Source organism: Oncorhynchus clarkii, chromosome 20 (genome assembly GCF_045791955.1).
Source record: "Oncorhynchus clarkii lewisi isolate Uvic-CL-2024 chromosome 20, UVic_Ocla_1.0, whole genome shotgun sequence".
NCBI lineage: Eukaryota > Metazoa > Chordata > Actinopteri > Salmoniformes > Salmonidae > Oncorhynchus > Oncorhynchus clarkii.
This window is the reverse complement of record NC_092166.1, coordinates 31217750-31242665: the sequence shown is the minus strand read 5'-3', so window position 1 is coordinate 31242665 and position 24916 is coordinate 31217750. Positions and strand designations below refer to the sequence as shown.

Sequence of the window (24916 nt, the reverse complement as noted above, 5' to 3'; positions counted from 1 at the left end):
GGAAAAGGCCACTGGACAAGCATGACTGCTTTACAATGACACACAGAGGGCCATCACATGACCATTGTTATTAGGATTAGATGGCAGACTGTCTGAGGTGGAGCTGTGATGAAAATAGCATTGTCTGGCACATGGGAAAATCTTGTTGACAGATGCATCACACACACACACAAAGATCCCAAGACAGAAAACCTTAAGGAAGGGAGATAAGAAGGGAGGAAACTAAGCAAGCCAGGAAAGCCAGGGGTTGCAGTCTGTCAAAAGGATGAAACAGAACACAGTAGTGGAAGGAAACAAAAGAGGATCTTGTCAAGAGGCTGAGGGATCAATTCATAAGAAACGAGGGGCAAAAAAATAAAATAGATCTGCCTTTTCACAGAGATTAAACAACAATCTAAACAAGCAGAATCAGACCTAAATGTATTAAAATGTTTTTTTTATTATTAACAATTAAGGTTACAAAGAGACCTCCAGTTCAGGAGTGAGAAATGAAAACGATGTTCTTTTTAATATTAACAACAGGAGACGGCTCTAAAGAAAGGAATGTGGAATTGGACCAGATAGAGAACATACGAGAAGCCAAACACATTCTAGGTTCCCAGAATTCTACGGTGCCATAAATAGTTATTATGAACTGTCGTAAATCAATAACAACTCTTAATTGGGGCAAGAAAGGGAGAAAATGCAAGAAAAAGTCATACCAGACAGAAGCTTGGACTTGTTCCTAGTCTAGTTCTACAGTGCATTCAGACTGCTTGACTTTTTCCACATTTTGTTACATTACAGCCTTATTCTAAAATGGATTAAATAAATAAAAATCCTCAATCTACACACAATACCCCTAAATGACAGTGAAAACCGGTTTTAAGAAATGTCGGCACATTTATGAAAAAAAAAAAAACAGAAATACCTTATTTACAAGTATTCAGACCCTTTGCTATGAGACTCAAAATTGAGCACAGGATTCCTGTTTCCCTTGATCATCCTTGAGATGTTTTGACAACTTGATTGGAGTCCACCTGTGGTAAATTCAATTGATTGGACATGATTTGGAAAGGCACACAAACACACCTGTCTATATAAGGTCCCACAGTTGACAGTGCACGTCAGAGCAAAAACCAAGCCAATGTGGTCAAAGGAATTGTCCGTAGAGCTCCGAGACAGAATTTTGTCGAGCCACAGATCTGGGGAAAGGTACAGTGCCTTGCGAAAGTATTCGGCCCCCTTGAACTTTGCGACCTTTTGCCACATTTCAGGCTTCAAACATAAAGATATAAAACTGTAGTGGGACACAATTGTGGGACACAATCATGAAGTGGAACGACATTTATTGGATATTTCAAACTTTTTTAACAAATCAAAAACTGAAAAATTGGGCGTGCAAAATTATTCAGCCCCTTTACTTACAGTGCAGCAAACTCTCTCCAGAAGTTCAGTGAGGATCTCTGAATGATCCAATGTTGACCTAAATGACTAATGATGATAAATACAATCCACCTGTGTGTAATCAAGTCTCCGTATAAATGCACCTGCACTGTGAGTCTCAGAGGTCCGTTAAAAGCGCAGAGAGCATCATGAAGAACAAGGAACACACCAGGCAGGTCCGAGATACTGTTGTGAAGAAGTTTAAAGCTGGATTTGGATACAAAAAGATTTCTCAGGCTTTAAACATCCCAAGGAGCACTGTGCAAGCGATAATATTGAAATGGAAGGAGTATCAGACCACTGCAAATCTACCAAGACCTGGCCGTCCCTCTAAACTTTCAGCTCATACAAGGAGAAGACTGATCAGAGATGCAGCCAAGAGGCCCATGATCACTCTGGATGAACTGCAGAGATCTACAGCTGAGGTGGGAGACTCTGTCCATAGGACAACAATCAGTCGTATATTGCACAAATCTGGCCTTTATGGAACAGTGGCAAGAAGAAAGCCATTTCTTAAAGATATCCATAAAAAGTGTTGTTTAAAGTTTGCCACAGGCCACCTGGGAGACACACCAAACATGTGGAAGAAGGTGCTCTGGTCAGATGAAACCAAAATTGAACTTTTTGGCAACAATGCAAAACGTTATGTTTGGCGTAAAAGCAACACAGCTGAACACACCATCCCCACTGTCAAACATGGTGGTGGCAGCATCATGGTTTGGGCCTGCTTTTCTTCAGCAGGGACAGGGAAGATGGTTAAAATTGATGGGATGATGGATGGAGCCAAATACAGGACTTTCTGGAAGAAAACCTGATGGAGTCTGCAAAAGACCTGAGACTGGGACGGAGATTTGTCTTCCAACAAGACAATGATCCAAAACATAAAGCAAAATCTACAATGGAATGGTTCAAAAATAAACATATCCAGGTGTTAGAATGGCCAAGTCAAAGTCCAGACCTGAATCCAATCGAGAATCTGTGGAAAGAACTGAAAACTGCTGTTCACAAATGCTCTCCATCCAACCTCACTGAGCTCGAGCTGTTTTGCAAGGAGGAATGGGAAAACATTTCAGTCTCTCGATGTCCAAAACTGATAGAGACATACCCCAAGCGACTTACAGCTGTAATCGCAGCAAAAGGTGGCGCTACAAAGTATTAACTTAAGGGGGCTGAATAATTTTGCACGCCCAATTTTTCAGTTTTTGATTTGTTAAAAAAGTTTGAAATATCCAATAAATGTCATTCCACTTCATGATTGTGTCCCACTTGTTGTTGATTCTTCACAAAAAAATACAGTTTTATATCTTTATGTTTGAAGCCTGAAATGTGGCAAAAGGTCGCAAAGTTCAAGGGGGCCGAATACTTTCGCAAGGCACTGTACCAAAACATTTCTGCAGCATTGAAGGTCCCCAAGAACACAGTGGCCTCCATTATTCTTAAATTGAAGAAGTTTAAACCACCTTCTTAGAGCTGGCCGCCAGGCCAAACTGAGCAACCGGGGGAGAAGAGCCTTGGTCAGGGAGAAGACCAAGAACCCGATGGTTACTCTGACAGACCTCAAGAGTTCCTCTGTAGAGATGGGAGAACCTTCAAGAAGTACAAGCATCTCTGCAGCACTTCAACAATCAAGCCTTTATGGTAGAGTGGCCAGACGGAAGTCACTCTTCAGTAAAAGGCACATAACAGCCCACTTGGAGATTGCCAAACGTCACGTTTCACCTGGCACCATCCCTACGGTGAAGCATGGTGGTGGCAGCATCATGCTGTGGGGATGTTGTTCAGAGGCAGGGACTGGGAGACTAGCCAAGCTTATAGTGTCATACCCAAGAAGACTCGAGGCTGAAATCGCTGCCAAAGGTGCTCCAACAAAGTACTGAGTACTGGGAAACTAATCAGGATCGAGGGAAAGATGAACGAGGGTACAGTTGAAGTCGGAAGATTACATACACCTTAGCCAAATACATTTAAACTTAGTTTCACAACTCCTGACATTTAATCCTAGTAAAAATTCCCTGTCTTAGGTCAGTTAGGATCCCCACTTTATTTTAAGAATGTGAAAATGTCAGAATAATAGTAGAGAATGATTTATTTCAGCTTTTATTTCTTTCAACACATTCCCAGTGGGTCAGAAGTTTACATACACTCAATTAGTATTTGGTAGCATTGCCTTTAAATTGTTTAACTTGGGTCAAATGTTTCAGGTAACCTTCCACAAGCTTCCCACAATAAGTTGGGTGAATTTTGGCCAATTCCTCGTGACAGAGTTGGTGTAAATGAGTCAGGTTTGTAGGCCTCCTTGCTCGCACACGCTTTGTCAGTTCTTCTCACAAATTTTCTATAGGATTGAGGTCAGGGCTTTGTGAAGTGCGACTCCAAAACCTTGACTTTGTTGTCCTTAAGCCATTTTGCCACAACTTTGGAAGTATGCTTGGGGTCATTGTCCATTTGGAAGACCCATTTGCAACCAAGCTTTAACTTCCGGACAGATGCCTTGAGATATTGCTTCAATATATCCACATAATTTTCCTACCTCATGATGCCATCTATTTTGTGACGTGGACCAGTCCCTACTGCAGCAAAGCACCCCCACAACATGATGCTGCCACCCCCGTGCTTCACGGTTGGGATGGTGTTCTTCGGCTTGCAAGCCTCCCCCTTTTTCCTCCAAACATAATGATGGTCATTAAGGACAAACAGTTCTATTTTTGTTTCATCAGACCAGAGAACATTTCTCTAAAAAGTTTGATCTTTGTCCCCATGTGCAGTTGCAAACCGTAGTCTGGCTTTATGGCGGTTATGGAGCAGTGGCTCCTTCCTTTGCTGAGCGGCCATTCAGATTATGTCGATATAGGACTCATTTTACTGTGGATATCGATACTTTTGTACCTGTTTCCTTCAGCATCTTCACAAGGTCCTTTGCTGTTGTTCTGGGATTGATTTGCATTTTTCGCACCAAAGTATGTTCATCTCCAGGAGACAGAACGTGTCTCCTTCCTGAGCGGTATGACAGCTGCGTTGTCCCATGGTGTTTATACTTGTGTACTATTGTTTGTACAGATGAACATGGTACCTTCAGGGGTTTGGAAATAGCTCCCAAGGATGAACCAGATTTGTGGAGGTCAACAATATTTTTTCTGAGGTCTTGGCTGATTTCTTTTGATTTTCCCATGATGTCAAGCAAAGAGGCACTGAGTTTGAAGGTAGGCCTTGAAATACATCCACAGGTACACCTCTAAATTGACTCAAATGATGTCAATTAGCCTATCAGAAGCTTCTAAAGCCATGACATCATTTTCTGGAATTTTCCAAGCTGTTTAAAGGCACAGTCAAATTAGTGTATATAAACTGACCCATTGGAATTGTGATACAGTGAATTATAAGTGAAATAATCTGTCTGTAAACAATTGTTGGAAAAATTACTTATGTCAAGCACAAAGTAGATGTCCTAACCGACTTGCCAAAACTATAGTTTGTTAACAAGAAATGTGTGGAGTGGTTGAAAAACAAGTTTTAATGACTCCAACCCAAGTGTATGCATGTAATCTTCCGACTTCAACTGTAAGTACAGAGAGATCCTTGAAAACCTGTTCCAGAGTGCTCAGTTCCTCAGACTGGGGTGAAGGTTCACCTTCCAACAGAACAGCGACCCTAAGCACACAGCCAAGACAATGCAGGAGTGGCTTCAGGTGTCTGAATGTCGTTAAGTGGCCCAGCCAGAGCCCGGACTTCATCCCGATTGAACATCCCTGGAGAGACCTGAAAATCGCTGTGCAGACACTCCCCATCCAACCTGACAAAGCTTGAGAAGATCTGCTGAGAAGAATGAGAGAAACTCCCAAAATACAGGTGTGCCAAGCTTGTAGTGTCATACCCAAGAAGACTCGAGGCTGTAATCGCTGCCAAAGGTGCTTCAACAAAGACATGAGTAAAGGGTCTGAATACTTAGTGGACTCCAAAATTACTGGCACCCCTGACGGGCAATGCACATACAATACTTGTAAAAATATAAACAATATAATTGTAGAGATAAAACTCAAAATACCAACATGTGAGAAATACTGTACTTTATTAATGTTTCAATGGAACCCACCAAAATCATTTATTGATTTAATTCAAATTCAATGCCCTCCAAATCGAGGTTTCACAATTAATGGCACCCTTAAAGATTATTGTAAATAACATCTACCAAATTTAAACCAGGAATTAAATTGAACGTATTTAAGTTTATCTAAGTCTTAAGGAACTGTATTGAGCCATTAGGGTATAAAAATGAAGTAAAAGGCATGCAATATCTCTTTGCCATCCAACACCATGAAGAAAACAAAATAACTGGAGGTTCAAAAGAGACAGATGGTCGTAGACCTTCATAAATCTGGTTAATGGCTACAAGAAGATCAACAAATGATTGAATATACCACTGAGCACTGTCAGGGCAATAATTAAAAAATTCAAACGATATGGAACAGTTAAACCTCACAGGTAGAGGACGCAAATACATTTTGCCCCCCAGGAGAGGGAGGAGGATGGTGAGAGAACCAACATAATCCCCAAGAATCACTGTGAAAGAATTGCAGGCCTTGGTGGCTACTTGGGGTCACCAGGTTTCAAAAAGCACCATCCGACACCACTTCCACAACCACAGGCTCTTTGGAAGGGTTGCCAGAAGAAAGCCTTTTCTGACCCCAAGACACAATCACTTGAAGTTTGCAAACGTCGTTTAAATTATGACTGGAAGAAGGTGCTCTGGTCAGATGAGCCCAACATTTAACATTTTGGTCAGGTACAGCATGTTTGGCGTTGAAACAGGGATGCATACTAGGAGAGGCACCTCATATCCACTGTGAAATATGGTGGTGGGTCAGTGATGTTTTGGGGCTGTTTTAATTCCCAGAGGTCCAGGGGCACTGGTTAAGATTGATGGCATAAGGAATTCCACGAAGTATCAGGCAATTTTGTCTGACAATCTGGTTGCCTCTGCCAGAAGGCTGGGACTTGGCCGTAGGTGGACTTTCCAACAAGACAACGATCCAAAACATACCTCAAGATCCACACAGAAATGGTTCTGTGACAACAAAATCAATGTTCAATGCCATGGCCATCTCAGTCGCCGGACCTCAATCCAATCGTACACCTGTGGGCTGAGTGGAACAGGGCAGTTGATAAGCACAAACCCAAGAATGTGAAAGGATCTTGAAAGGACCTGCATAGAGGAATGGTCCAAAATCCATCCAAATGGGTTCCTTAACCTTGTCAAACATCACAGGAAAAGACTCCATGCTGTTATCCTTGCCAGAGGTGGTTGCACTAAGTACTAAATGAGGATTGCCAATAATTATGAAGCCTTGATTTTGGTGAAATGTATTTTGTATTAAAGAATTGTATGATTCTGGTTGGTTCCATTGAAACATTAATAAAGTACATTATTTCTCACATTTTGGTATTTTGAATTTCTCTATAATTATATTGTTTAAAGTATTGTTTGTGCATTGCCAGTAATTGTGGAGCCCACTGTATGTAAAAGTGATATTTCAGTTTTTAATTTGTAATAAACTTTCTCAAAACGTGTTTTTCCTTCGTCATTATGGGGTAGTGTGTGTGTGTAGATTGACAAGAGGAAAAACTATTTCACACATTTTAGAATAAATCTGTAATTTAACAAAATGTTGAAAAAGTCAAGTGGTCTGAATACTTTCTCATGGACATAATTTCAGTGATCATAATTGTACATGGCACTGAGTATTTCCATTTTAGGACAGGCATGTTATTTTAGCTTGGGCAGTTCTATACATAGTCAAAGTGTATTTTGCTGTAGTGACACTCCCAAGACCCATCCAAAGACGTTATTTAACTGTCAACGGTCAATTACAGGTGTAGGCTGTTGCATGAGAACATTCCTGCAATGCAGGAAATCTAAAACTTGTGGTGGATTTGAGGTTTAAGAAAAAAGGAAAAAAAAGTCTGCTGAAGTTTGTAATTTCCACTTTGAAATTTCAGACTGGATTTTCCCTTACAACATTTTTTTTAGCAACCTCAACAAAAATGTCCATTCATTACAATCCACATAATAATTCACATTTCCTTTTGATGCTGTCGAAAAACCTCTGTGGCAGCGTTAGGTCAGGGCTCAGCTATTGGATATAACTAGGGGCTCTATAACAACCCCTTGATGTCTTAGGAAGACTACACCACATCAACAAAGAGGTCACGACCCTGGAAAGGATCCTTCTTTCTCTCTGTCCATTGTATTCTCTGTGTTGATCAGTTCCTTTTCTCTTACGCCTCCTCCAAAACGAGAAGCTCTTTCTTGAGGGGCACTAAGACCTAGGTCACAACAACACCGCCACTATCCCCATAGACAGGCAGGCAGGCCAGGTGGGAGGATACCAGGCCGGAGAGTGTTCAGGACTACTATGGGTTCCCATAACATGTAGGAGTCTGAACCTTGTGTTGCAATGAGGACGATGACTACTGATAAGCCAGGGTTTCTCTTCCAAGGGCCATAAAATATCTCCTCTAACCACACAGGGAGGATAAAAAACACATCATATCAGGTGTAACTCCAAACAGAAACTCCAAAATGCTCTGTTATGGATGGTTCATTTGGGTCCACTCCGAAAATGTTGTGATGCGTGTTATGCAGTTGCAGCAAAGCGCATGCAAAGTTCAGAGTGAGTTCTGAGATAAAAGCATGCTACGGAATCTTTGACGGCAGCAATGACTTGAGGAAAGGTGCAGTCTACATGATAACAGCAAAGCCAGAAACGGTTGCAACGGGCAAGACAGTGTTTTATTAGAATGAAACTAACTGAACTTCATGACTTCTTCCAAAGAGATCTTGAGACACAGCCAACAGCAACCTATAGGCCAGAGGACTGGTAGGGGAAGCTATATGAATAAGGGCTCGTTGGAATGGCTGGAATGGAATTAATGGAACGGAGTCAAACACATAGAAACCACATTTGACTCCGTTCCATTTATTCCATTCCAGCCATTACAATGAGCGCATCCTCCTATACCTCCTCACACCAGCCTCCTCCGCTATAGAACTATATGAAAACATAGGGAAATGGATACAAGCCTTAAAAAGGGAAAATCCACCCAAAAACTATTTGTTGGTATTTTTTTCAGTACTCCACTTTTGATACAGTCCCAAAATGTATTTTATGTCAGCAGTCAAGGTTCTCCAGATTCCAGACTTCATGATGATGCAAAATGTATAATTTGAGTGGATTTTCCCTTGAAAATGGGTGTGATTAATTACTTGTTCATCTCTCTTAAAATAAAAAAGTATCTACCAAAACCAACACGTTCAGGAAATTGTTCAATCTAACAATGGTCAACCCTCCCAATGTAATAAAGTACCCGTTATAGGAGATTATATCTGCAGAAACAAAAGGAACTAGGATCGTTTCACAAAAAGAGTGCCTTTTATTTTAAGTAGGAATTGTGCACCAAAATAGAATCAGAAGCCTGTTATATTAAATGTGCCATTTAAAATAAGCCATAAAAAATTCAATAAATCTGAGAATTTGTTTATAAAAAAATGATTTGTTGTTATAACAAAGTTGGTAACAACATGCGAAAATCGGTGTGGAAATCTGTTGCAGTGCAAAGTCAACTACAAAACCCACAATGCAATGCTCTCTCTCTGGGCTGGCTGGCTGGCTAGCTAGCTAGCAAACATAGTTACACACAATAATTCCAAAGTCAAGATCAGCAAGTTAAGTGGCTGTAAAAATCGCCTGAACAATTTAGGAATCCATCTCACAGAGTTGGTCTCCGCCAAGGTGAGTGCAGAGTACATTGCTATGGCAACAACGGCCCTTTCCCCACAGACACACAGGGTTTAGGTAGCCTAGCGATTAAGAGCGTTGGGCCAGTAACCGGAAGGTGGCTGGTTCGAATCCCGAGCAGGCGAGGTGGAAAAAATCTGCCGTTCCGCCCATGAGCAAGGCAGTTAACCCCCATACACAACTGCTCCCCGGGCGCCAATGACATGGACGTCGATTAAGGCAGCTTCCCGCTCCTCTTTGATTCAGAGAGTTTGGGTTAAATGTGGAAGACACATTTCAGTTGAATGCAACTGACTAGGTCTTCCCTTTCCATTGCGAGATGGTATTTGAAGGAGAAACTGAGTAAAAAAAAAAAATTGGTACTTGCTTATAAATAATGGCTTATATTGAGCACATCTAAGCGAAATACATACTTTGCCATGAAGATATACTGTAAACAGATTGATGTGTTTTTGCTCGTTTTTTTTTACCTCTTTCTCCCCAATTTCATGGTATCCAATTGGTAGTTACAGTCTTGACCCATCCCGTACGGACTAGGGAGAGGCGAAGGTTGAGAGCCGTGCGTCCTCCGAAACACGACCCAGCCGAGCCGCACTGCTTCTTGACACAATGCCCGCTTAACCCGGAAGCCAGCAGCACCAATGTGTCGGAGGAAACACCATACAAACCCTCCCCTAACCCTCTTTCGGACAACGCTGGGCCAATTGTGAGCTGCCCCATGGGTCTCCCGGTCACGGCCGACTGCAACACAGCCTGAGACTCGAACCAGGATCTCTAGTGGCACAGCAAGCACTTAGACCACTGCGCCACTCAGGAGGCCGGATGTGTTCGAGACAAGTAAGCCCATACAATCTATTGGCTGATTTGGCGATCTGGAGTGCAGGTAATTGTTTCATCCCCTATATTATCCCCTATATTATTATTGTTTTATCCCCTCTTGTGTTATCCCCTATATTCAGTGGCAAGAACCATGTAGCTTCTCAAAAGGCACCGAATTGGTGGAATGAACCCATGAGAGAATGGAGAGAAAGCAGGGAACGAAGTTACAAAGGTTAGAAGGATGGCATGCTGTAGGATACATACCCTGCTTGGCTACAATCTCGATAGGGCAGCACAGAAAATACACTATAAAGGGATCTTCTGCCACTGATTAGGACTATCCTATAAAAACAAAAATAATAAATATGCTAATTAGGAAGTAACTCTGAAAAAGACACTCAGAACCTACAGGTTAAAAGATGGAGGGGAAAAAAGTGTGCAGTAAAACAATCAAGATTTAGAAAACTAAATGAAATCCTGTATTTATTTACATGTATATGTGTTGTGTGAGAGTTGTGTAGTCAGTGGTTTGGGGACAAAATTATGCATTTTTTTGTATATTGATCTTTTAAAATGAGGCTACTAGCAATGTCTAAAGAGACTAAATAAAAGACCAAACTTGTTCTTACAATATCAGAATATCAGCTGCACATAAAGACATTGAACGATAGAACAGTACAGTTGAATCACTCCTGAAAGAAGTGGTTTGCATAACTACTGCTTCATAGACGTTGGTCACTGATTTATACCTTCGGAGTTGACATCCCAATAAGAGGCCTACTCATTGATTAATATCAATGTCACAGGCAGAATGTAACTTGTGGCAATGTGTTACTACTGTATATGGCACACTGATAAGCTAGATATGAGTAAGTTAAAATAACAACAGCAGCATAGATGTACTTCTATTTTCTTCCTGGGACAGAAATATATATAATAAATAAGAAATGGGTTCGGTACACCCAAGTGTAAAAAAAGCTTGAGGCTTGTAGCTCAAAAATTCCAGAATAAAAAGCTACTCGAGTGATCGGTGTAATACGAAATGAAGTGCCGTGGAAATAGTTTAGCTGTCCATTTCCTTTTAGATTCCAGAAAAAACAGCCACAAAAAGGTGATAGTATTCATTACTGAGAGAAGCTGAACAATAGCTACATATAACTGTGTGCATATATATATAAAAATAAATTGGTGTGCTAAAATGTCCTCAGTGCTCTGGAATTTAAGTCAGCATGCACGCACCATTGTAAACGTGAGAGAGTGACGTGTTGCATGACTCATTTGTGATTCAGCGGTGTGATCCTTAATGTATAGCCTGAACATTTGTGATTCAGCGGTGTGATCCTTAATGTATAGCCTGAACAAAATATTCAAAACAAGATCTAAAACTCAATTTGAGAATATTTCAGTGAAAACTAACCGGACTCCCAATGAACTGCTGAGCAGTCTGACACATCAATAAGATCAGTTACTAACCAATAGCACATTAATTGATACAGTACTTCTAAGCTATAAGGAATAACCTTCAATTAACAACCTACATCTCTTGTCCAAGATGTAGGCTAAAGTTGGGTAACCTGATAGACATTCAAACTGCTGAGTGTTCATTGGGGGGCATCCTGCCATTTTCCATTGAAACTTTGTATGGAATTAGGACTGGAGTTGTTTTCATTCATACCTTCCATTGCGCATATCATGTTGCCTCATGTTCTTGATGAAGTGAACCTTCTTGAAGCTCTTTGGTCGGGGTGAACCTGAGAGGGTTCTGCATCTACAAACACACCAAATAGATAAGACTGATCAAAACAAAAATGTGATTAAGTGGGATCCATTTGAGCCGTGAAGACCACATATATTTTTACAACTAAACAGAGAGACGGCGCCAGACCAATACATTACCGCAGCAGCATGACGTTCCTACCATCACTACCCCACAGGACATAAAAGTACTCCACAAATCAAACTGAAGTGAAATTATAGTCCCCCCAATGTCATTATCTACCTAAATACTTCCCCGGCTAAAGCTGTTCTTGACAAGTACAGCTCTAACATGAGAGGAAAATATGAGCAAGCCAAACTTATGTTTCGGGGCGACGTGCCGTGTTGTGCGGTCTGTGACAGTTGTTGCTGTACAGTACCTGCGTAGAGGGGCGTTCTCCTCAATGTCTTCCAGTGTCTCCAAGGAGGAACGCTGAGAGATGAGCCTCCGTCTGTGGAGAAAAGGATAGAAGAAGAAGAGGGCAGGGGGAGAAGGATAGAGAAATTAAAGAGGCAGTTGTTAGGAAAGATGCTGGTATGGAATTTACAAGCAAATTGCGGTGCTGCTAAACAGCTCTTACCTGGCCATGGAGGGGGAAAGGCTGGACACAATAAGAATTAGGCCTATTTCTAATATTTTATTCTGCATTGCAAGATTTGTTTTGCGAAATATGATTTTTAAATGTTTATTCTTTGACCAAATTTAGCAAAGACCATTATATGAGTATTGGACAACACGGTCCTGTTCTGAACGGTCCTGTCCTGTTCTGAACGCAAATATTGAAGATCTAAAAGCAACAGTGATCAGCAACGACAATCATTTTCATAGTTCTTTAACGGTCTGGAGAATGAATGAGTAGCCTAAACTAACTAGACCTCATGTGCCTCCAAGTCAGATTTGAGGCATAGCTAAAACCTCCACAGCTGTGTGCTGTGCTGCCTCTTACAAAGCAGAGCTGTAGTCACTGAATCAAGTAATCACCGACATCAACACTGCCTGGCTGCCGTCGTCAATGACCACTGTTGTGCTCGAAATTCTGACCGGCAGCCTCTGTGTGAGATCATGTAGAATGGTTAGAACAATCTAGAGTCAGGCACTGGTTTGGTCAGTAACTGAGAGGATAAAGACAAGGGATGATTCTGAAAGCATTTTCTCATGTAGAACGGTTTCCTCACAGACAGGCCTTTCTTTCACACTTGGGTTGCGTGACTCAACAGGCAGAGCCACATCTATTAGGCTATTGCTGCATTTATTTTTTTATTTAACTAGGCAAATCAGTTAAGAACAAATTCTTATTTACAATGACGGCCTAGGAACGGTCGGTTAACTGCCTTGGTCAGTAGCAGAACTGCAGATTCTTACCTTGTCAGCTCGGGGATTCGATCTAGCAACCTTTCAGTTACTGGCCCTCGAAACACTACTACCTACCGCCCCTATATAATCAGCTGCCAGTCTTAGAAGTAGGCAGCCAGCCCTACTGAACATGTGAGATTAAGCCTATACAAACTCGAGAAATGTAATCTGGACTTTTCTAGATTAAGTCATAACCTTACTTACAAAGGACAAAACAAGAATTACAATCCATCTCATGAACCATGGATTTAAATTCACGGTGGAAGAAAAATAACTACCAGCATTGTCCACTAGTGTTGCTGCAGGAAACCCTAGGAAATGTTCTGATTATGGATAAACTGATAAGATTACTTGTCTCTCCGTCCCTAACAAAGCGGCATGGCAGGCTGTCTAGCTCCAGCCTCTCCTTTCTTTGGAATGATGGATACATGTAATTATATTAATACTTTTTGGAATATTCGATGAGGGTTGTTGACGTCAACTGCCTGTATTCAATGGAGAGAAATGCTATGCTACTTAGCCCCATGCCATGAATATGCATAGCCATCTCGAGACAACTCAGATATAAAGTGTTTTTTCTCAAAGTTGCGGGGATGTCACATTCTACTTATTTCGGTACTCGTAAGAACCTAAGCATTATGAAACGTATATAACTTCTATCCTTAATGGTGGGCGGAGAAAAAAACGCCCCCTGCTGGAGTGAGGCAGATTTTTCGCCGAGTTGTGCCTCTCTTTAGCTGTCCCAGGCAGGTTTTTGAGATCGGAGACAAAACCCCCATGTCGTTGCCTACACGGGGCATGCAGCCGTCACTGACGCTCGTTTAATGCGAGTGGGTCAGAGGCGCAATCATCAATGCCGGGCGTACACTACATCACTTTCAAAATCCTAACATTGTGTAACGGTTAAGGTGTTGGCTTGTAATCGCTGGACCTGAGTTTGAGTCCAGCTTAAGCAAAGTGAGGTGTAGAATCAATGATGTACAAAAAAGTATTCCCGCCCAAATAATAGGCTTTCGCTTTCACTACACTTTGTAACCATAATTTACTCGTGTTTCCTTTATTTTGGCAGTTACCTGTATGTCTCTCCACCTTCTCCCTGGAGAACATATTAACACGAACAGCTAGGCAATAGCAGTCAGCTGAACAAATACAGGCCTGGTTCCAGGTACTCCATGACAAATGATTAGGTTCACTCAATTACAGATGGCCTACTACACCATCGCTGTTTTTGAGTAGAGGACAAATAAAGTCTTATAACTCGGAGACATCTTTCCTTTTTTTAATGTTTTTGGACAGAATACAAGTTTTCCTTTGACTAATAGGTTTTTTCTTTCACAGTTCGTACGGTACACAACTGAGGAACTGAGCTCTCTGAAAATCCAGCTGGCATGAAAACTAGTTTCCACAGTTCAGCGGGACACTAGGATTTTGATCCAGCCACTGTAGATGAGCAACGGCAGGCCAGACAGGACATGGTTTTTGGCAAAGGACAGTTTCCACACCAGTGTAAACTGTGGACACAATAACACACAGACCAGACCACTCATTCACTTCAGACAAAACTTCAGACGCGACCAGCTATTGGATGTTAAACTGAGGGTAAGGTTGGATGTTGGATCAATAGAATCCAATGGTCTGGTCAGACTCAGAAGCTTCAACGTAGAGCACAGGCTACTTTGGATTCTAGCCTCCTTCAATGTTGAAAGAACAATGGCATCTGTTAGTAAGAGCTGCCAATTATCTCTTTGTTGCCTCAAGTGGTTGTTTTCAAGCCCTGTTCAAATTAAAAACAAATCATTTCAAGCAAGGTCAATGATCAATCTTCACAATAAACGTAAAAATAAAACCCATATATAACCTGTTTAGGTTACGGCGCAGTAGTGCTCTAGAATATTACAATAGTTTCACATGCACGCCCATTGGCAGCCTGCCATGGACATTGCCTTCCCGTTCCACTGTCGGGTGACGAAGTGGAATTAAATAGGTCGTTCCACAAATCCGGTGCCTTTTGAAAAAGTGTAACTTGGTCAAAATAACATTTGATTTCACCAAATTGGAACAGAATGTCAAAAAGAGCACATGTTCAACTTCATAAGAAACACAAAAGATAAAAGGAGGACCAAGGCACTCCTCATATAACAAATTCAAATGCCTTTATTTGTATGGCATGTTCAATGGAACCAAGATTTTTTTAAACTCACTCGCTTCGGCGTTAAGGCCTTAGTCAGGGAGTATGAACACATTTTTCCCATCAAGAGGTTAAATAAAAACATTACTATAGTAAGTGCCTATTAAAGGCCCAGTGCAGTCCCCACAAATATTTTACTGTGTTTTATATATATTTCCACACTGAGGGTGGAATAGTACTGTGAAATTGTTCAAATTATGATGATTCCCTTTTAGTGAGATGTTTGAAAAAGAATGCCTGAAATTTTAGCCTGTTGTGGTGGGATGGAATTTTGGCCTGCCTGGTGACATCACCTCTTTCCCAATAACAGCAAATGATCCGTTTCCCCCTCCCCAGTCAGTCCTATCAAAAGTCTTTGCTAAGAAGCTATTTGTTTCTTTTTTACCATTTTAATTGAAAACAATCACAGTAAAGTAATTAATTGTTACCCAGAAATTATTTGGATACTGAGGTAAAAACGTCTGCATTAGACATTTAAGTGCAAAATAAAGTAACAGGGTTGATGATTTCATCTTAAATCAGCTATAAATCCCCTTGTGACAGGGGGAATGGAAGCTTGTTGTGTGCAACAGGGAGGCGCAATTGAATGCTTCACAAAAATGCTTAATAAAAATTTAAAAAAGAATCTAACCTGTCTATCTATGGGTAACAGGGTTGATGTGTTATGCTCGACCCGCTCATTTTCCCACCACAAAACACCAGAAAATGGCCAGACATCCTCACCATATTAAAACGAGAGTTCAGTTCACTTAATAGGGTTGACCTTAAAAACGATGGCGGACGTAAATGAATCACATGAAATAAATCATCTTCAGAAATGACTGTCAAACCAACAAAATAACTATGGCTTTATAATGAGAGAGAAATGTTGGGGTTAAGTAGCTAGTAGTGCATAAGTAACAGACCCTCTCAAAGACCATAAGCTAGCTAGCTAACTTTAGCCTGACGCTACAACGTTACCGACAGTATTGGACATTTTGAAGACTTCTGTTAGCAAGTCCATAACTATGGATGTTATTGTTACACTTTCTGATCTAGACTCTTTTGTTGGATCTTACTTTCTTTCAACCAGAGGAGTGTGCAAAAGGGTGCCAAAAACCCCACTGTATATTGTTCAAGACACAGAACCGTGTGATTAGTTGCCCCCCGCACCTCCCTGATTCAGAGGGGTCGGGTTAAATGCGGAACACACATTTCAGTTGAATGCATTCAGTTGTACAACTGACTAGGTATCCCCCTTTCCCAGTGGCTTAACATAAAGTAAAAACGCCGAATCCATTTCGTCCTCCATCCCTTAAAATAGCATGTAGTCTAGGGTGAGAAACAGTGCAACTAGCATTGTGGAACTTGAACTAGTGAACTTTTATTCAGAGATCCATTTTGGAACTAAGGAGTAATCCATGCTGACGAGCTTGTCTCAAGACTCATCCCCAGTAATGTTTCGATTACGGTGGCGTTTTTAACCATAATCTCTACAGCTGCTTGGAGCTTTTGCGTACAGTTCAAGTCTCAAGGGTTTCAGAGGAAAACTAGCCTAAGTATGCTGCTTACATAAACATGTGATTATGCCAGCTATGACATCACCGAACAATCAACCTCCTAACCTAAAGGATGTGACTCAATCACACAAAACTGCAAAAGGATCAGACCATTGTAATGGCTTTTATACCGCATGTGGTTTCTCTAGTATGGCTTCCCTTGGCTTCATAGTCTCGTCATAGTAGGCTTCTGAAAAACTGGTTTAAAACATGGGGAGACTTTGCAATGCACAATTTAATTAACTGCCTTAAAAACTGTCAATCAACAACCATTTCTATGAAATAGATGTTGTGCCAACAATGCTCACTACGCTAAATATACATTTACATTTAAACCGGTGCAAACAGATCAACAGCTCAGGCGGACACACCTTTAGCAGCAAGACGGAGTGGGCGTCTTACACAATGCCTTTTCCATTCCAGCCTAATATGAGTCTAGGTTGAGCAGTAGAATACTGCAGCCTATGTAGACCCAGCCATCATCTGCATGCATTCAAACCAGGGCACACCGAACAAGAGGATGGTTTTAAGCAGCCCTGAGCTCTGGCCTAGTATCTTTCGGCACTTGATCTGAGGGTTGGGGGCTGGGGATTGCTGGCTGGGAGCAGAAGCAGGACTGGAGGCCAAAAGAGAGAGAGAGGGAAGGGGGAAAGAAAATGTAAAATGTTTTAAAAAATAAACATGTTGACTCCAATGCTTCCCACACTTGTACCAAGTCGGCTGGATGTCCTTTGAGTGGTAGACCATTCTTGATACACACTGGAAACTATTGAGCGTGGAAAAAACCAGCAACGTTGCAGTTCTAGAAAAACTGGTGCACCTGGCACATACTACTATAACCCGTTCAAAGGCACTTAAATATTTTGTCTTGCCCATTCACCCTCTGAATGGCACACAAATACAATCCATGTCTCAAGGCTTAAAAATCCTGGTTTAACTTGTCTCCTTCCCTTCATCTGCAATGATTGAAGTAGATATAACAAGTGACATCAATAAGGGATCATAGACTGACCAGGTGGAAGCAATGTCATGGAAAGAGCAGGTGTTCTTAATGTTTTGTACACACACTACCGTTCAAAAGTTTGGGGTCACTTAGAAATGTCCTTGTTTTTTTAAAGAGAAAATGTGCTTTTGTCCATTAAAATAACATAAAATTGATCAGAAATACAGTATATACATTGTTAATGTTGTAAATTACTATTGTAGCTGGAAACGGCAGATTTTTTATGGAATATCTACATAGGCACACAGAGACCCATTATCAGCAACCATCACTCCTGTGTTCCAATGGCACATTATGTTAGCTAATCCAGGTTTATCATTTTAAAAGGCTAATTGATCATTAGAAAACCCTTTTGCAATTATGTTAGAACAGCTGAAAACTGTTGTCCTGATTAAAGAATCAATAAAACTGTCCTTCTTTAGACTAGTTGAGTAGCTTCAGAAAATCATCAGCCTATTCTTGTTCTGAGAAATGAAGGCTATTCCATGCGAGAAATTGCCAAGAAACTGAAGATCTCATACAACGCTGTGTACTACTCCCTTCACAGAACAGCGCAAACTGGCTCTAAGCAGAACAGATAGAGGAGTGAGAGGCCCCAGTGAGCAAGAGGACAAGTACATTAGTGTCTAGTTTGAGAAACAGACAAGTCCTCAACTGGCAGCTACCCGAAAAAAAAACACCAGTCTCAACAGTGAAGAGGCGACTCCAGGATGCTGGCCTTCTAGGCAGAGTTCCTCTGTCCAGTGTCTGTGTTCTTTTGCCCATCTTAATCTTTTATTTTTCTTGGCCAGTTTGAGATATGGCTTTTTCTTTGCAACTCTGCCATTGGAAAAGAACCAAAAAACAAAGCAAACTGGAATGCTATCTGGCCTTAAACAGAGTCCCTGACCACTCTGACTGACCTAAAATTAAGGAAAGCTTTGACTATGTACAGACTCAGTGAGCATAGCCTTACTATTGAGAGAGGCCGCCGTAGGCAGACCTGGCTCTCGAAAGAAGGCAGGCTATGTGCCAATCAGATCAGGTGAAAACTGAGCTGCACTTCCTAACCTCCTGGCAAATGTATAACCCTATTAGAGAGACATATGAAGCAAACACCATTGTAAATACAAACTATATTTATTGGTCTATTTGCACATTGTTACAAAACTGTACATAGCCAGGAATATAACATTCCAGAGAGAGAGAGAGAGAGAGAGAGAGAGAGAGAGAGAGAGAGAGAGAGAGAGAGAGAGAGAGAGAGAGAGAGAGAGAGAGAGAGAGAGAGAGAGAGAGAGAGAGAGAGAGAGAGAGAGAGAGAGAGAGAGAGAGAGAGAGAGAGAGAGAGAGAGAGAGAGAGAGAGAGAGAGAGAGAGAGAGAGAGAGAGAGAGAGAGAGAGAGAGAGAGAGAGAGAGAGAGAGAGAGAGAGAGAGAGAGATAGATAGGTATATGAAAGCAAAATAATGTCTAGTCTGGTGCCCTTGGGAGAGGAAGTGGAGGATAGAAAACGAGAGAAAGGAGAGCCTGGCCGGGCAGCGTCTCTGAAAGCCTGGGCATCCTGCCTTTCCTTTCCCAGCCAGGGTTCTCTGAACCTGGCCACGTTTCCACCAAGCTGCTGCCCTGAGAAAACAAACCAGCCACTGTGGGACTCCCGTCTATGGTATGCCTGTGGAAAATGTGGCCAGGGTCTATCAACAGGTCGCCCTAGTTAGCTTATAATTCAGTTTACATGGGCTTCCTTCTCCGACTGACCGCATTCCATAACCTGTAGGGGTTTAGCTAATAAATCATGGTACTGTAACTCAGGCTCACTACATGGCTAACTAATGCAATGAGAAGACCCCTACGCAAACTTTAATCATCATAACACCTTCAAGATAAATATATTGCAGTAAGCTCATGAATTCAACTTTGTGTAAAATACTGTTGGGGTTGATAAAAACACATGAATTCTGCTTTTAAAAACATTTTTCTTTTTAACAAAACATATACCGTCTTGTAAGGTCTTTGTTAATATAACAACTTCATAACACATTCATTACCAAATGGCATGATTTACGCTACATGTACTTTTCACCATTACGATATGGCATTAGCTCATGACAGATTTCAGGGGCAGTTTGACTAATGTCACTTCGAGGAAGTCAAAAGGTGAAGTAAACGCATCACGATGGCTTCATGAATGCGTTGTCCTGTGAAGTCTGGCAGCTGCAAGACGCGGATTGTCTCCGTCGCGGAGTGTCTCCATTGCGGAGTGGCCTGAGAGTGTAGTGTATCTAACAGCATTTTCTGACACAGTGAGAGAAAGAGAAGACTGTTACTGACAGCTCTCCTGCAGTGGCGAGAGCGAGCGAGAGAGAACTGTTACTGACAGCTCTCCTGCAGTGGCGAGAGAAAGAGTCAGCCTCATATTTCCCTGTGCTCTGGTCTACTCTACAGAGTAAACAACGGTATGGAATAAAAGGCATCCGTGGTACGGTGTATTTGGGAGCGTTGGGTTACAGGATGTTTATATCGCATAGGAGAGGGCAAGGCGGCAGGTGCTGGGCCGCTTTAGAAAGATATACACATCCAACGGATTATGGGGAGAAAATACCCATACCCTCAGCTCCAGAATAAACAATCCAGAACAAACAATAGGCCTACCTGGGCAGCATTAGCTCTATATACTGTACTGTGCAAACCAATAGGCTATATTGTCAGTTAGCCCTCACTTAATTGGCCATGTGAGGTAGCAAGTAGATTACCAGTCCTCGAGATAGGAAACATTTGTCTGAAGTGATGAGGTCTATGAAAGGAACTAGGCCACAGCTTGATCCATATAGGCCTTCATCTCCATGCCTGTCAAGTAGTCATGGTGGGACTGAATCTGCATGGGGGAGAAAAAGTCACCCCTTTCTTCCTTCTGGACATGCCTTTAATTGTTTGACCTCATATGGTTTCAGTGCTATCCCGAACATGTTTTACAAATTCTGTTTAAAAGGACGTGTTAAGGCAGGCTAATCGAAATGATGGCACAATGGTTAACCGTTTCCACCTCATCCGGTTGATATGCAACATTGATTCCACTTGAATCAATGGGCCACCGCATGTGTATTGGTGTATTAATGAATCTCGGCACACAAGTGTATAAGTCGCTCATTGAGGAGATACGGTTTCACAAATCTGAGGGCACTTTGTCTTTGCTGTCTGTCTCTTTCTTTTTATTTAACATGTCTTTAGCAGTACACTGACAAAGACTTATGATGACCTTTGAGCAACCATGCTACAAAATGTGACAGGACGAACCCGTTCTGTTGTTTAAATGATCTCTGTTGATAAACGTTAACCTAGCCTAGCCCAGCCCAGATCTGTGGATCACGTTTCTTGGCTTCACTCAACAAAGACCTTTATCAAGATAACACTTACCTGTTGCAATACTGTAGCCTGTAGTGTAGTGTTGACTACTGGGTTGCAATATTGTCGCATACGACATAATGCCTAATTTGTGAGAGTGCAGTGTAAACACTGCCTGTGTGGGCTTCTGTGCCAGTAGTCTACCCAACATAGGCAACATTGATATACATAACAGTCAGTGTAAACTCCTTCACAACTAAATTAATGTAAACACTAACGCTACATGATGCAGAGATCTACAGTTACCTTGATCTCTGCAGTTCCAGTCCCGAGTTGGCGATCTGTCCTCCCTCTAGACAGCAGACCTGGGAAGCCTGCCTAGGGTGGGCAGCAGGCACGACTCCCTGAGTGTAGGTCTGGAGCCTGCTTCTAGTCGCGGCTGGTACTACAGAGAAGGACGAACTGAAAATCGAAGGACCGAAAGCATCCCCTTCCGGATCTGTACATGCTGGAGCTGCAGCGGTGGGACCAATCCCAAAACTGGCTCGGGTGTTAGCAATCAGAGCCTGGTTTGCAATAGCGAGCGCCTGGGCGGCGGTGGAGGTTGCTACCGCAGCGCCACTGCCAACCGCGTACAGCGGGCGCTCTGCTGTGGAAACCATGCTCTGTCTAGTCCTGGCCTCAATTGAATTATCCTCTTCGATCTGATTGTCGGCATCATCTTGCACGGGTCGACCATCCAAAGAAATGTTACTGAGAAAAGACAGCGCGGCTTGTCTCCTCCGAGGGTCTATGCGTTTCCGCGTATGCTCGATACTGGAATACTTGATCTGAAGCGTGGATGTGTTGCTGCTCATGGCAGCCGCCATGGTCCGCTTTCAGCTATACGAAGCTGCGAGCAGCGGTTTTGTCAAGATGACATTAAAAGTGTGTAAAGAGTGCTTATGTAGTTAGCAAATGCTTGTCTTTTAAGTGCAAGCGTTACACTGACTAAACACAGGATGGTCACGTGTGTGCAGTATTGTGAATTGTGGCAGCAGACCATTTGGACCAATAAGCTTTCAGGGATACGTATGAAAGGTTTTTTTCCTCCCCTCTTCTATGGAATTACTTTTGTGCCTTTTTAATATCAAACAATACCTTTTGAATTCGTTAATTAAATTCTTAATGCAAACAAAAATGATACTGAAAGCAAAACATTAACCCACAAGTGTTGAGGTCGAATAAATAACATAGCAAGGAAATCCTTTTGAAAGGCAAGAACAAATACATTGTAAATGAATGCGGAAAAAAAAAAATCATTTAAACATTTTCAATGATTGCAAAGAAACGCTTCCCTCTTTGTCTGCAATATTTTCTTTCTTTGGTTACGTTACCCTGCCCGCCCTTCGTTTTAGCTGCCTTTTTGGGGGGTTTAAAGGGAAGCGTAGAAGATGCGTCTCTATTGGTCAACTGGTTTTGGAATGACAGGTCATCCTTGATTTTTTTTTACTATTTTTTAAACTTATTTAACGTTTACATTTTGGGTAAAAAGGTCTCAGTGGCTACTAGATAGCTAGACAGGGTAAAATGTACGAGAAGAAAGACATCGGGAAACATCCTAGGTAAGTGTCTTTTTTTAGGTAGTTAAATTAGCATGGTTATATAATTTATATCATCGATAGCTAGCAAGATATGATGCACTGAACATACTCTGAAGTTACTCTAGCTAGAGGTACAGTATGTGGCTATTCGAGAACAAGGGCACTACTAACCCCTTTCTAGCATAATAACGGGCTAAAGGAACCATTCATTCCTACTAGTCCAAGGACTTTTTCTGTTTAAAAGGCGAATTGGCTCTGGAAGCCCAAACGGCCAAATACTCCATCTAAACATGAATCGATTCTCAATTGTGGTACGGTTCTAGAAACATAAATCCCTCTACTTTCATAATATCACATCAAAATAATTTCACAAATACAAAATACACACTTACAGAGGAGGAAGGGCTCATTCTAATGGCTCGAATCGAGTCAAACATAATTCCCTTCGTTACAATGAGCCCCCATCCTCCTATTGCTTCTCCCACCAGCCTCCTCTGGTGTACACTGCTTTTACCGGTTTTAACACAGTTGCAGGAGACAGTATTTTTAAGTGACAACGTGTTTGTGACGTCTGTCTTCTGTTTACAAACCGGTGTTTGGAGACACAGATAGCTAATTAGCACAGGTAGCACTCTGTCTGTCTGTTTTCAGTAAACAAGCCTGTAACATGGAAATATAGCAGCGTGAAAACCCTAACCCTAGAAAAGTGTGGATCAATTTAACCTTTAGTTTATTTTTTACAATTTATTGCCGATATAAAAGATAAGGTCCTAATGCTTCCAAAACCGTACCACAAGTAATGCGTGTTAGTATTCAAACCGAGCGTCGCGGCTCTTAACAAAGCTCTCAACACTGGGGCCCCACAAGGGCGCGTGCTCAGCCCCCTCCTGTACTCCCTGTTCACCCATGACTGTATGGCTATGCACGCCTCCAATTCGATCATCAAGTTTGTAGACGACACAACAGTAGTAGGCCTGATCACCAACACTGACGAGACAGCCTATAGGGAGGAGGTGAGGGCCCTCGGAGTGTGGTGTCAGGAAAACAACCTCAACGTCAACAAAACAAAGGAGATTATCGTGGACTTCAGGAAACAGCAGAGGTTATTTTCCATAAAGGTTTAATGCTTTTCGACCTGTCCCCAAATTAATGTAAATTAATGTAATTTGTTCAGAGTTTGTTTTGATATTTTAACTTGCGTATGTGATCGCGTTTGGTGTGGGGAGGACAAAATAAATGTATGCACGATGACGAAGCAGGTTTGGGTTCCGTGTTAGGTTTCTCACAGTACAAACATTGCAATTTTTCCTGGCCAGATCTGCAGTCCTCATGCCTCCTTGCAGCATGCCTAAGGCACGTTCACGCAGATGAGCAGGGACCCTGGGCATCTTTCTTTTGGTGTTTTTCAGAGTCGGTAGAAAGGCCTCTTTAGTTTTCTAAGTCTTCATAACTGTGACCTTAATTGCCTACCGTCTGTAAGCTGTTAGTGTCTTAACCACCGTTCCACAGGTGCATGTTCATTGATTGTTTATGGTTGAATGGTTAAACCGTTTACAATGAAGATCTGTGAAGTTATTTGCATTTTTATGAATTATCTTTGAAGGACAGGGTCCTGAAAAAGGGATGTTTCTTTTTTTTGCTGAGTTTATTTTTATATATATATTCTTATTCCTTAGATTTGTGTGTGTATTAGGTAGTTGTTGTAGAATTGTTAGATATTGCTGCACTGTCGGAACTAGAAGCACAAGCGTTTCGCCACACTCGCAATGACATGTGTATGTGACCAATAAAATTCGATTTTGATTTAGCACTGAGATGCAGTGCCTTAGACCGCTGCGCCACTCGGGAGCCTGACACAAGTAGGTATCCTATATTAGGTAGGTCTACTACTACTTGGATAGGTAGGTGGTGGAGGTTGGAAGCCTAGAGGTAGAGAATATCTACATTATGGATGCAAGTCATTACTTTGCACTGATTCTCCCCGGAGGCAGTACCAATATGGATTTAACCTAAAAGTCATGTGACTGTGTCCGTTACATCCCGATTCTCCACCCTGCACTTGCACACTTTTCATGCTGGAAACTCCATCCTGCTAATGCTTACACACCTATCCTATGCTTTTAAATCCATGAGGTGTGTGCA

The 24916-nt window shown here is 41.8% G+C and overlaps 1 protein-coding gene across 2 annotated transcripts in view; it reads right to left on the bottom strand.

The window, feature by feature from the left end:
* The window catches only part of LOC139376196 (CDK5 and ABL1 enzyme substrate 1-like), a 35784-nt gene extending 13137 nt beyond the window's left edge, over positions 1 to 22647 (bottom strand). Inside the window, exons 1-4 of one of the 2 annotated variants that reach the window (XM_071118487.1) lie at positions 21498 to 22647; positions 12173 to 12244; positions 11713 to 11805; positions 10302 to 10379 (exon numbers count right to left, since the gene is read on the bottom strand). In XM_071118487.1, the coding sequence (XP_070974588.1) occupies positions 10302 to 10379; positions 11713 to 11805; positions 12173 to 12244; positions 21498 to 22060 (806 nt within the window). In that variant the 5' untranslated portion in view covers positions 22061 to 22647. The remainder of the gene's footprint in view (positions 1 to 10301; positions 10380 to 11712; positions 11806 to 12172; positions 12245 to 21497) is intronic. The other variant, XM_071118488.1, reaches the window with a different exon arrangement.
* Between the last annotated feature and the right edge of the window lie 2269 nt (positions 22648 to 24916).